General features: G+C 34.5%; 1 protein-coding gene across 1 annotated transcript in view; it reads right to left on the reverse strand.

Annotated features, from left to right (window-relative positions):
* LOC128985718 (V-type proton ATPase subunit e 2-like) overlaps positions 1 to 13,943 on the reverse strand; it is a 49,745-nt gene that overhangs the window by 2,286 nt on the left and 33,516 nt on the right. The window contains exon 3 of the mRNA XM_054405527.1: positions 10,967 to 11,054. Within this exon, the coding sequence (XP_054261502.1) occupies positions 10,967 to 11,054 (88 nt within the window). The remainder of the gene's footprint in view (positions 1 to 10,966; positions 11,055 to 13,943) is intronic.

A 13,943-nucleotide genomic window follows, 5' to 3' on the forward strand; every position in this document is an offset into this window, starting at 1 on the left:
AAGCCCTTAAGATTTTTGAAGATACGACAAAAAAAGTAGGGGATAGGTATGAATCCGGCCTACTATGGAAGTGAGAAGACTTTAAATATCCACTGAGCTATGATAATGCGTTGAAAAGACTTAAGGGTATTGAAAGAAAGATGGCAAGAGACGAAAACTTTCATAACAAATACAAGGCCAAGATCACTGACTATGAAGAAAAAGGTTACATCAGAAAACTACGTGATGACGAAGCTAATGTAATAAATGACCGGACTTATTATCTGCCTCATTTTGGGGTAATAAATCCAAAAAAACCGAGGTTAGTATTTGACACAGCTGCTAAAGCAAATGGTGTATCATTCAATGATGGTTTGCTTAGTGGTCCTAACCTTTTGAACCCTCTGCCAGCCGTACTTCTCAAATTCAGATTAAGAAAATTTGTGATCACAGGTGACATACAAGAAATGTTTCATCAAGTACGTATCGGAAAAGAAGATGTCGATTCGCAAAGGTTTCTATGGAGAGAAGATCCGAACAACAAACCAGATACCTATATCATGGAAGCAATGATATTTGGATCAACGTGTTCTCCGAGTACTGCCTTGTATGTAGTAAACAGCAACGCCAAGAGGTTTCTACATATTTACCCAGAAGCAAGTAAAGCGATCCTCTCAAGTGAATACATGGACGATCTACTAGACTCTACTGATACAGAAGAAGAAGCTAGACTTAGAATACAACAGATAACAGAAATTCACAAGTCCGGAGGTTTTAATATCTGTAACTGGTTGTCAAATTCAAAAGACATTTTAACTTGAAATGCCGGGAGATTTGAAGGCAAACTCTACAAAACAGCTGCAACCTGAAAGTCGTCTACCTACAGAACGTATCCTCGGAATGTGGTGGGATGCTGAAACTGACCACTTTTCATTTCACATGAACGCCGAAAAGGTACAGTTAGTTGAAACAAGGTATCCGACCAAACGTGAAGTTTTAAGAGGAGCTATGTCCATTTTCGATCCATTGGGATTAGTTGTACCTACTACTATAAAAGGGAGAATACTTGTTCAAGACATTTGGCGAACAAACATAACGTGGGACGAAGTTCTTTCGATAGAACTTGGTAAAAAATGGCAAGACTGGCTACAAGAAGTAAAATGTCTGCAGAGCTTCACCATACCTCGATGCTATTTTAACGTCAAAACAATTTAAAAAGTTGAACTCCATACGTTTGTTGTTGCTAGTGAAGAGGCCTATGCAGCAGTTTCATATCTACGCCATGGATGTGCCAGAGGTACTTACAAGACCATGCTTGTTATGGCACGTGCCAAAGTATCACCACTCAAACAAACAACCATTCCCCGACTAGAACTCCAAGCAGCTGTTCTTGGATGCAGAATAGCTTGTAGCATCATAAAAGACATTGACTTAACTATTTCTCGTCAGATATTTTGGTCAGATTCTGTAACAGTTTTGCATTGGCTGAAATCCTACCCTAGACAATTCAAACAGTATGTTTCCAATAGAATTGGAGAAATTCAAGATTTGTCTAAACCCGAAGAATGGAGATGGGTTCCATCGAAACAGAATCCGGCAGATGTTGCAACTAGAAGTAACAAAACATTTACTTCAGCCATGCATTCTGAATGGATCCACGGACCCTCATTTCTAATGCGAGAATCGAGTGACTGGTCAATACAACCGTCCACACTACAAGTCAAGGAAAATGAAGAAAGAAAGAAGAAATTCGTCGGAGTTGTGAACAGTGATGAAAACCCCCCTCTTCTGACAGTTGAAAACTTTTCTTCTTGGAAAAAAGTGACACGTGTGTTAGCATGGGTACACAGATTTATTAGCATGCTAAGGCCCCATACTACCGCCACCACCAAAAAGAAACTGAAAACTGTCAACGTAGATTTTGGAAATATACCAGAACTTCAACCAGAGGAAATTCAAAAAGCTGAACATACATTGATATCAATGTCTCAAAAGGCAAGCTTCATTGAAGAAAATAATTTACTGCTGAAGAACAAACCACTATCAAAAACCAGTAGAATATTCTCTTTAAATCCCTTCATTGATCAGTCTCTAATAAGAATGTCGAGTAGTAAATAGTTCACCAGAAATAAGCGAAGAACAAAAGCATCCTTCCTATCATTTTAGACGGCAAAAGTCATACAGCTAAACTAATCGTAAAAATGTTTCACGAGAAATGTTTCCATCAGGGCATCGAGACTGTTATCAATATGACTAGACAACAGTTCTGGATCTTAAACGTACAATCAGTCGCCAAGAAAGTTCAAAGGAGCTGCATGAGATGTAGCATAGACAATGCCAAACCTTATCCTCCTCAGATGGCTGCACTACCACAGTTAAGGACCTCAAAAGTGCAATATCCATTCTTCTACACTAAAGTGGATTATTTCGGATCTATCGAAGTTACTATTGGCCGCAGACATGAGAAAAGATATGGTGTCCTATTTACCTGTTTTTCGACTCGAGCAATTCATATCAAAACGGCTCATTCTCTTAACACAGAGAGTTGTATAATGGCGATTCAACGATTCATCAGCCGAAGACCAGTTCCCTCAGAATTATATTCCGACAATGGCACAAACTTTGTAGCTGCAGATAGGGAACTTAGAAACGCTGTAAGTCACTCAAACATGAAAAGATCCAAAAAGACGTGGTGAACTACGGGATAAAGTGGAATTTTATTTGCCCGCGAGCACCACATATGGGAGGCTGCTGGGAAAGACTTGTTAGGTCTGTAAAGACCGCATTAAGGAGTGTTATGCGCTGCCAGTACCCAAAAGACGAAGAGCTTAAGACATTCATGGTTCGCGTTGAATTTATAATAAATTCTCGCCCACTCACACATGTTTCTCTGGATCCCAATGACCCCGAACCAATCACACCAAACCATTTTCTAAGAGAAGCTTACAAATTCAACCTAAACGAAGACCAACTGTGTAAACGACAATTAGCTCGTGTTAGATCACTCCTAGACAGCTTCTGGAAGAGATGGGTGCACGAGTACCTTCCATGCCTTTCAAGACGGTGCAAATGGCACAAGAAATTGGACCCACCAAAGATTGACGATCTTGCAATAATAATTGAGGAAAACTGCCCAAGAAATACATGGCCCCTTGGCCGAATCTCGGCTGTCTACCCAGGTCACGATGGCCAAGTACGAATAGTAGACATCGTAACATCAAAAGGAACTCATCGCCGGCCCTGACTAAAGTTGCAGTCCTTACCGTTGGAGGGGAAAAGATGTAATATGTTTCATATCGACACATTGATTTGTGTTCTTTAATATGTTTAATTTATGCCTGCCTTCTTTCTTTATTTTAATTGAACTAACATATGTTTTATTACTAATATGATTTGTAAATAATGTCCAATTTAAATACATATCTTTTTTGTCTAAAATTCTTGTCAGCCTTTAATATTTTCTACAAGTATCCACATGCTAATCGCAAGTGTTTCATTTTCTGGGTTAAATAACATACAATAAAAGTAAAACATTTCCTATAATATAAAGAGCAAGTTTTAAGAAATGGGTTTTTTTCTTCAAACCAAACAATTATTTAGTGGAAAATCCTATAATCTAAAACAAGCGCCATGTATGGGCAAACTTTTTTTTGTCCGAGAATTTTTTATATTTTTTCCTTTTATAGGCCTAGGGGGTATTTGGCCACGAAAAATCTATTGGAGTTGGTTACAAGACTGGGAAAAATCCAATTTCCGTCCTTCAGCCCTTGAAAGTGCCCATGCTATCGTCAATATCTTTTTGTAGCTGAAGTTAACAAAAACAGCTGATACAGATTATTTTTATTGTCATCATTCTGATTTACATGTAAACAATACCCCTGCCGCAGCAAACCTGCAGACTAAGCGAATTTCCATTTACCTAGGCCGGGCGCCAAACGTGTTGAGTATGCACTGAAAGTCTGACAAAATTTGACTTTTGATTATTGTTGGGGACATCTAGTAGATGAAAGAAATCGATGATGTCACATTTCTAGGGTGGTCACAACTCCGGGGGGAGGGGGGAAGTTGTGCGCATCAGTGGTTTACGTTTCCATGTATAACTCTCAAACGGTTAATGATAGAAAGGTGGTTTAGCTGTCTATCTACGCCTAAATATATTGTCCTTCAAAAAGGTTATTACAACCTTTCTTCTATCTCTTATGCTTTAGGCCCCATCAACGTTTATTGCAAAAAGGAAAATTTGAAACTACTTTAAAATCAAATATCGGAAGTGTTGTACGCGTTTAAGACATGTTACAGAAGATTTATGGTTAGAAAAACTAACAAGTAGTACAACAACACCTAGTTTAAGGGAATCTGTGCAAAAACAACAGAGCTACGTTTAATTCTGTAAGAGTAAACGTGGAAAATTCGTAGTAGTATCGAGGCGCGCCATGGATATAGTTGTCGACAGGTCAACGCTGGGCAGAAACCATGGGCCCGAAAGTAATTTGTTCCTATTCAGACACCTCCTCAAGACCTAATCCTATTATTGCCGTTTCGCTGGGCGCGTGATGGACTGCATTGACAGTGCAGTATGCCAATTTGAAATTTTTTGTTTTATTAATATCATGAAAACAAATGTCATATTGTGATGCGTCTTGAAATCCTGATAAAATTGATATAAAACTTATATAAATTGACCAATATTTACTACAGTTTATAAGTAAAAAAAAAAAAAAACTTGTAGCATATAAGATTACCTTAGGTCAGGATATTATTTATGTTATGTGCGGACCTTATTTTTCAGTTACTACATGTATAAAAATGATTATTTATATGTTTATGTTTTGTAAACAGGTCTAAAATTTAAATGTGTTAGGAATTAAATTTGGTATTGATTTCCATCACACTTTTCCCAGGCTGTGGACTGCCTATTTTGAAATCACTCACCAATTTAAAGGCGTGTATAAAATCTTTTTTATAATTTTTGTTGTTTTTAGGGATTTTTGCCAATTCAGGGGTGGGCTATCATTGAAGTTATGGGGGGGGGGGTCCAAAGATTATTGTTAGTTGTTGTTATCCTTCTCTTCATCAGCAAATTCAACAAGTCGCCATAGTTACTCATTGCCAAATCACAGCCTACTAAAGTTAGCATGGTTACTAATCACTCAATACTCAAAGCATTATGTCATCTTCATTCCATAGCTAATAAAATCTGTTGTGACATAGCGCACAACTGGGAACAGTGTGATGGATCAATAGCAAAATCAATTCTTAACCCATTTAAATTTTAGACTTGTTTACAAAATAGAAACATATAATTAAACATTTTCATACATACAGTATAGTAACCATAGTAACTGAGAAAATAAGGTCCGCACATAACATAAATAATGTACGTGCTGACCTATCTTTAAGGTAATCTTATATGCTACAAGTTTTTTTTTACTTATAAACTATAGTAAATATTGGCCAATTTATATAAGTTTTATATCAATTTTATCAGGATTTCAAGACGCATCACAATGCGTTAATTTCATTTGTTTTCATGAAATTAATAAAATAACAAATTTCTAATTGGCATACTGCACTGTCGATGCAGTCCATCACGCACCCAGCGAAACGGCAATAATAGGATTACGTCTCGAGGAGGCGTCTGAATAGGGACAACTTACTTACGGGCCCATGGTTTCTGCCGGCGTTGACCTGTCGACAACTATAGTACGGAGCGCACAGTCAATATAGGTTTGATGTTTTGTTAACTTTTACGGATTAATTTATGAAAATTTTCCTTGTTGATTTTTTATACGAGGTCGCACGACAAAACGTTTGGTATAAAATTTGGGGTGCATAGTTTACGCTTTAAAATTATATATAGTTATTAACAGTTTGTTTGCATATAGTGGTTATAGATAGTACAGTAAATTGATTTTACAGAACTCTGGCTTTTTTGTGCACAGCAATAATGAAAAGAATTACGTATATTATGGTTCTTGTATTTGAATTTGCCGCTTTATATAGATTATATTAACGTTCTGTAGGTCATTCAGTACATATACAGACTGTTGTGAATACATATGAATGAATATTGTGCATTTGCTGCTGTACGCCAGAGCCTCATTTTAATATTCAGGGTGTCTTACCTAAAGTGAACCAATAGATAACTTTTTTACTATGAGATATATAGTTAACTTCTTATGGGACACTACCCTTTATTTTTAAAATGTTTTTTGAGTGGTTTCAAATTTTAAAAATATGTTCACCATTTTCCAATATGGCTGACAATTTTGTTAATCCTATGGAATACGCTGTATTTTATGATTGTTTTAGAATGTAAACGCACAATTTTCAAACCTTTTTATTCTTGACATTTTTCTCTAAAGCTACTTGTTTAGGAGTTACATCATGTTACATCAAAGAAGAAATGGCTTGTGAGTACATCCTGCATCCTGTAGCTCATAAACGAGTAAGTTTAAGAGAGAAAATACAAAGAATAAACAAGTCTTCAAATCACATCTACATTCAAAAAAGAACATAAAATAAATTGTTCCAATATCAAAGTAAGCTACAATTTTTGAAAATGGTGGCCATTTTTAAAACGACAGAATCAGTATTATTAACGTATTTTATATATTTTTTTGGAATGTAGACTTATTATGTGGCTTGTTTATTGTTTGCACTCTCTCTCTTAACTTACTCGTTTATGAGCTACAGGATGTCGAATGTACACCACAAGCCTTTTTTTAGATATAACACGCTGTATCTCCTAAAAGGAGTAACCTTAGAGAAAAAATGTCACAAATAAAAACGTTTTTAAATGGCATTTAAATTCTAAAACAATCCTAAAATACAGCGTATTCTATAAGAAACAACAAAGTTGTTGGCCATATTGGAAAATGGCGGATATATATGTTTTATTCGTAACCATCCCTTAAAACATTTTTTTTTTAATAAAGGGGATCGTCTAATAAAAAGTTAACTCTACCTATATGGAAAATCAAATTTATGTATATTTACTATGTAATCTCAACCGGGATGAAACGGTGTACCATTTTATAGCAGAACTAGCAGTTACCCGGCGCGCGCGTTGCTGCGCTACCAAAATATATCTGTCTGTGTGAAAAGCATGTTTTCTCTACATTTAAACCGACGATAGTCAGGGATTGCCCTAGTGCCTTATAATGGTGATTATGAAAGCAATACACTAAGGGAATTGTAGTTGCTTAAATTCAGAGGGTAATTCGGATGAAATCATCAGTATTTTTTGGATTAAGACCATTTCTCCCTTAAACCTACCACTGATAAGTGATAATGAAAAAAACTGATGGAAAATTTAAACGTTGAGTGCACAGGTGTGCTGCGATTGGGGTTTAATACATTTGGACTTATTCAAAAGTAAAATAGTTTTCTGTGCTGCACTCTGTAGAAACACTGTGACACTATTTCAAATCATGACTAATGCTAATACAGAATGTTGTGATTATTCAAACCTACAAAACAGTTGGTGAAAGTAAACATCTGCTTTTAAATTATATTTATTTGTAAACATTGTAGATCAAAAAGTCTGACATTGGCCCACTTAAAACCCTCTGGAGCAGAGCCCTTTTGACAGATCTGCACCAAACTTCACTCGAACCATCCTCGAAAGATGCTTAATAATGCCTGAAAGTTTCAATACAATCTGTCAAGCGGTTTCGGAGTCCATAACGTATCTCAACATGGTCTAACAGCATAGAAAAATCCAGCTTTCCCATAATTACTTACAACATCAAACCTATATTGACTGTGGGCTCCGTATTATCCATGGCGCGCCTCGATACTACTACGAATTTTCCACGTTTACTCTTACAGAATTAAACGTAGCTCTGTTGTTTTTGCACAGATTCCCTTAAACTTGGTGTTGTTGTACTACTTGTTAGTTTTTCTAACCATAAATCATCTGTAACATGTCTTAAACGCGTACAATACTTCCGATATTTGATTTTAAGGTAGTTTCAAATTTTCCTTTTTGCAATAAGCGTTGATTGGGGCCTACAGCATAAGAGATAGAAGAAAGGTTGTAATAACCTTTTTGAAGGACAATATATTTAGGCGTAGATAGACAGCTAAACCACCTTTCTATCATTAACCGTTTGAGAGTTATACGTGGAAACGTAAACCACCGACGCGCGCAACTTCCCCCCCTCCCCCCGAGTTGTGACCACCCTAGACATCATCGATTTTTTTTCATCTACTAGATGTCCCCAACAATAATCAAAAGTCAAATTTTGTCAGACTTTCAGTGCATACTCAACCCGTTTAGCGCCTGGACTAGATTGGATTTACACTAAAATGTCTCCTTAAAAATATCACATTTATTCCCTATTTAAATAACATTAGTTTAACAAGTACTTAGGTTTGCTGCAACAGGGACGGTAAAAAGGTGTTTTTTTTTATGTTAGTAGTTTAGTATGAAATGAATACATTTTCCAGCTATATTTATAGCTAAAATTTCTTTCTTTCTTTATTCCTCTTAAATTATAATTAAAAATCATGAGACTCGCTTGGAACCACATTTTTAAATGAATTAATGTTGCTTTTATTTTAGATTTTTTACTAGCTGTATTACATAAATTTAAAAATAATTATAAATGTACTTTTTTATATAAGTATACCTAGTTAAATAATTACATGTTACAGTTTTAAAATATGTTATTTTACAGCAAGGTGCCAAACAAACAGACGATTTAAATAAACCATTGTTTTGTGTGTTTTGTTTTTTGTTTGAATACATTTTCCAAATTTGATCAAAATATGATCATAAACAAGCAAACTACAACAGTTTACTTATTCTCCATAAGAATACCATGGGAATTTTAAATTTACAGTTTTTTGGAATTTTCTCCGTAACCATTAGACGCATAATAACGCTTCAATATATATTCCAGTATTCTAACCAAACAACACAAAACAGTGTGGTTTTTTATTATGCACGTAATCCGTGTACACTTGGAATTAGGTTGGCAATACTTAAAGATACTGCTACTATGATCAGCTGATTGACTATTAATACTAAGATTTAACCTGTCATTTCGTGTTTATATTCTATTTTCCTTCATTGATTGGTTTGAACATAACCTAAAGTGTAGTATTTGAAAGAATAATTATAAGTGGGCCTAACATGTATGAGAATAATGAAATCAGTGATTGAGAATATATGTTTCATTACACATGTTTACTGAAAAATCAAGAAAGATGTATTAACGAGCATACAAACTGTTTTCTTCTTGGTGCGTAAGTAAGAAAGTTATAAAACTACTTGTTTATTCCGTTTATACTGATTATTACTGTTTATAAGGGTTTGAAAATAAGTAACACCTAAAGATACTACGCCTACAATCAGCTGGTGTAGTGTTTCCCATTCTGTTTGAGGCTTGGGTTTAACCATAGATAAAACATACTCCCTTAGTAGATTTCTCATCCTTATAGAGCAGCTGAAGACAATTTTATTGTTAGTTCATGTACGGTTTATGTAGAGGTTGTGTTTTGTTTACAATTTGTTTCCCGTTATTACAGCCATTTAAAACCTCGTTTAACCAAATAATACGATCTAATCATAAACAATAACTTGTCCCCTAGTTATATAACCAAACAGTAAAGCACAAATCAAGAAATTAACCCTAAAACAATGGAAACAAAGTTTCATCGACACTAGCGCCTTTGTGTCACGTACATGAACTAGACACGAAAAACGTGCTTCAAAATTTACAATGGGATGAGAAGTCTACTTGTGTTGGTTAGTCTATGGTTTAACCTAACCTAAAAACTTATTGTATAATGTTTGAGACTAATTATTTATGCTTTATAGTGACTGTAGGAAAAATATAATGTTTAACACAAGCCCAAATGGCCTTTGCTGTACTCGAGAAACATTTCTCTCGTGTGCAGCAAAGTGCCACTTTGCTCACTAGTTACATAAATAATTTTTTTGTGAACATTATATAGTTTTAAAAGTTTGAATGTAAAAGGGTAGGCTACATAGGATATTATCATCTCAAAAATACAAAATACTACTTATATATTTTTTCCTAACGTTACCTGAAAAAGTGGGTTTCCTTGCACTGATTTTAGCACACAAATTAGCTAATTGCTGCATTTAGTTACTTTTGCCGCACTATTTTTTTTAAGCACACCAGTATTCCAAAATTTCAACCAAATAACACAAAATAGTGTGCTTTAATTAGGTTTGTAATACGTGTATGCTTGAAAAAAAGTTCGCAACCCTTAAGATACTACGATCAGCTGTTGCAGCGTTTCTTATTTCGTCCATGCTTGGATTTGATTTAACCTTACCTAAAAATGTGTTTTATAGTGTTTGGATCAAATATCATTAAGGTGGATGATAAATAGTCAAATACAAAAATATAATTTGGGCAACACTTAGTACTAGGTATACATCTAATCCAGAAATATTGTCCTTAATGCTTAGACGATGTATGAACACTATTACTGTCAACAATTTTGCTGAATAGTTTTGTACACAATACTGTTTTAATATTGATACATTATGGGCTTTTAGTTTTACCTATGGTATGGATGTTCTAATACAATCATTAAACATTTTTAGTTAAAAATAAGCTTACTCCAAACAATAAACCCTATAGTTATGAATCATCATATATGGATACAGTTCTTTAGTTTGCTGTACGAGTTAGAGGAATTCAGGTAGGCTACTAAAATTATCAAAATTTAACAATAAATATACACATAATTTGCACTACCGGTATATGTGTTAAATTCCTATTAATTTGAATAACTAAAGTAAAATATACATTATAAACTCATTGCAATGCTATTTAATGGGAAAATACTAAATTACCTTGTTTGTAGCGTGTGGCTGAATTATTATAAATACCCGGGTATTTATGAAAAATTGATACCTGAGTAAATACCCGGGTATTTTATGTCTCTATAGATAGATATAGATGTAGTAGAACATAGTTAAATGGGAGTTGTGTTATCTTACCCATTCTCTCGCCATCAACAGTAATGTTTTGTTCTCGATCTTGGGCCCAATCAATGGATTCATTTGTGCCATGTAGCAACACAGCCAGCTGAATTGGAAAACAGAATTATTAGTAAGAACAAATTGCACTTTTACTGTTTGTAGTTTATAGTGTAGTGTTGCTAAGTAACAATAATTTTACATTTCCACAGAACCTTTAACTAGTAATATAATTGCCATCGTTAGTGTATCTACTATCAATTACCAGCCCAGTTAAACCAATTAAAAAGTAAATTAAATAGGCCTACATGTAAGATAGTATACTTTTACAGGGTAGGTTACAAGGTACGATTTCAGGATGTCCTGTGCCCCATCTACAGAAAATTAAAGGTTGACTAGTGAACCCGTGCGGCTCAATGCGCCACAAAAAAACATATGAATTTAGAAAACAAATTCATCGTGTTATACATTGACTCTTAAGTCGTTAAATACAGTAAAATACAGTAATGAATGAAGCCTTAGCAGGAAAGCAGACCATCCATTTTCTAGCTGTATATGTCTTATATTTAGTAAATTAATAAGTTATCAAGCATCTATATATTAATTTGAAACTGTTTTTCTTTGTGACAGCTAATTTGAGAGAACGGCTGGGCGTAGAAACTCGGTAGAGGTGTCTAAAGAAAGGACTTGGTCTGTAGATGAGCCATCAAAAGAGAAACGTGGTAAATTCCCTTGGGGCTCTGCCTCAGTGGCCTTTAAATTTCCATCCCATGTTATTCTTATGAGGGAAAAACAGGTTTTTGTCACAGCTAATTTCAGAGAACAGCTGGGCGTATAAACTTGGTAGGGGTCTCTAAAGAAAGGTCTTGGTCTGTAGATGAGCCATCAAAAGAGAAACGAGGTAAATTCCCTTGGGGCTCTGCCCTAGAGGCCTTTAAAGTCCCCTCAGCAGATTTGTTTACATTATGACCATAAGTAAAAGTTTACACTACTTTTTAATGAAACAGCTGTTAATATTTAAATTGTGATTCACTGAATTTGTCAAAATGAAGTATTTGCAATGGTTTTTTTCAGATTTTAAAATTGATTTTCTTCTGCATCATGTCATGTTAAATTGCAATATAATGTTTTATTACCAAATCAGTGGAAAATCCTAATATCACAGTAACTCTTAAAATTATTTCTTATGGAGTTAACTTATGTCTATTGTATGGGTTGGTTTCTGCCTTTTTTTACCACTTCTTCGAGATTGTAAGAATAAGAATATCTTTATTGTCATAACAGTCAGCCTCTGAAGAGTGTCATCATTCTGATGTACGTAGGCGTGTTGCACGTAGATGATATTCTTTGGCGTATTGCATCTGTAGACGATACTTGGGTTGGTGTAATTATTATTACAATGGAAAAAGCGAGAAATCCTGGACAGTTTGATACAAGCCTACTAAAATAAAACTGAATCAACACTGTGCTACATTTCTTGAGCAATCATTGAAAGAGCCGATTTGCAAACAATGGAAACACAAGAAAGTCATAGAACACAACCAAGTAGAAGAAATAGAAATAATGTTTTTTTTTCTTCATTTATAATCGTTATTATAGAGAATCTAACGCCGCTATGAGTGGGAAACATTTGTAGAAAACTCTAAAAAAACAAGATCAGCTTTTGAAAAAAGATAAGATATTTACAAACAATTTTGATTATATCTAACTATTGTGTACATCGTGAGTATTTCCATAATCTTTGAGTCGACTTTAATAAAGTCATCGGAAATTATGACCGTTATTCGTTTTAAAATAACGCCAGTAATGCTTCGCAATTGCTCGAATTCGAGCAACAGGTACACTAGTTTTATAGTTATTTTAAGATTTCAAAACACAATTTAATAAAACATTTTAATAAAACCAATATATAGCATATTTGAAGAACATAAAAATGTTTCTTGAAGAAACCCCTTTTAAAAATAATCACAAAAAATCTACTTTATGTAGGTACAAAAGAACTTCCTTGAATAACTTAGGCTACTAAGTTTTTATTCCTGAAATCACCTGGTCAGAATTTTCCGTGATGAATATGCATACACCATCAAAATGTGTAGCCCTACTTAAAGCAACATATAGTTGCCCATGACTGAAAACTGGACTGGGTCTGGGTAAGAACATTGCTAGGGTACTCTTTTAAGTGATTGCTCTTGTGCTTTATTGATTGTCATTGCAAATGACAAAGCTTATGGAAATTGGCATCTTCCCATTTTAAATGGTAAGTTTGTTTCAGACGGACACATTTTTATCATCGGAAACAAAATATGTTCCTCTCACTTGTTCCAGTTAGGACTTTTCATTCTATTAAACTGTTAACCGTTTTGTTCACTTTTGTTCCATTAATGAGGCCCTCTGGTGTATAGATATTCCTCATCAATAAAACCACTGCCCCCTTGTTTAAGATCTGTGTCTTGGCAATCCACTGACCTCTATATTGTTTAAAAACTCTGTTGGGGATTCTAGATGGGCGTTTAAATTATCTGCAAGCAAACTATCAATGCTTTCGTACACCTTGGGCTCACCTGGCAATTTATCCAAGACTTTGTTGTTGGGTCAATCTGAATGAAATCAACCAATAAAAAAATATTTTATTGCTGACATAATTTATTTAATTTTTATTTGCTTATTTTCTGTTACCGGTACAATATATATCTGAGAGCACAAGAAAATATTTTCCAAAATTTTTTCATCAATGCTTTGTCTGCTAGCGGCCATTTTGTGTAAGAAGATTGCGCATTTCACGCGTTTTCAAGGGTTAGCGATAAGTCTAATAACTTTTTTATTTATTAAGATATCAACTTGAAACAAAAATCATCTAATTCTAAATCAAACCATCTACAATTAATGTTATGACCAAAGTTGTTGTATCTTGTAAGCAAATTAGGCTACCTAAAATTTGACTGAAAAATTAGGTTTCAATTAGAACAAATTGCCGACTATGAATTTATTTCCTATGGAA

The sequence above is a fragment of the Macrosteles quadrilineatus genome, unplaced genomic scaffold, assembly GCF_028750875.1.
Source record: "Macrosteles quadrilineatus isolate MER2022 unplaced genomic scaffold, UCM_ALF_1.0 Scaffold_2__2_contigs__length_208266976, whole genome shotgun sequence".
Taxonomy (NCBI): domain Eukaryota; kingdom Metazoa; phylum Arthropoda; class Insecta; order Hemiptera; family Cicadellidae; genus Macrosteles; species Macrosteles quadrilineatus.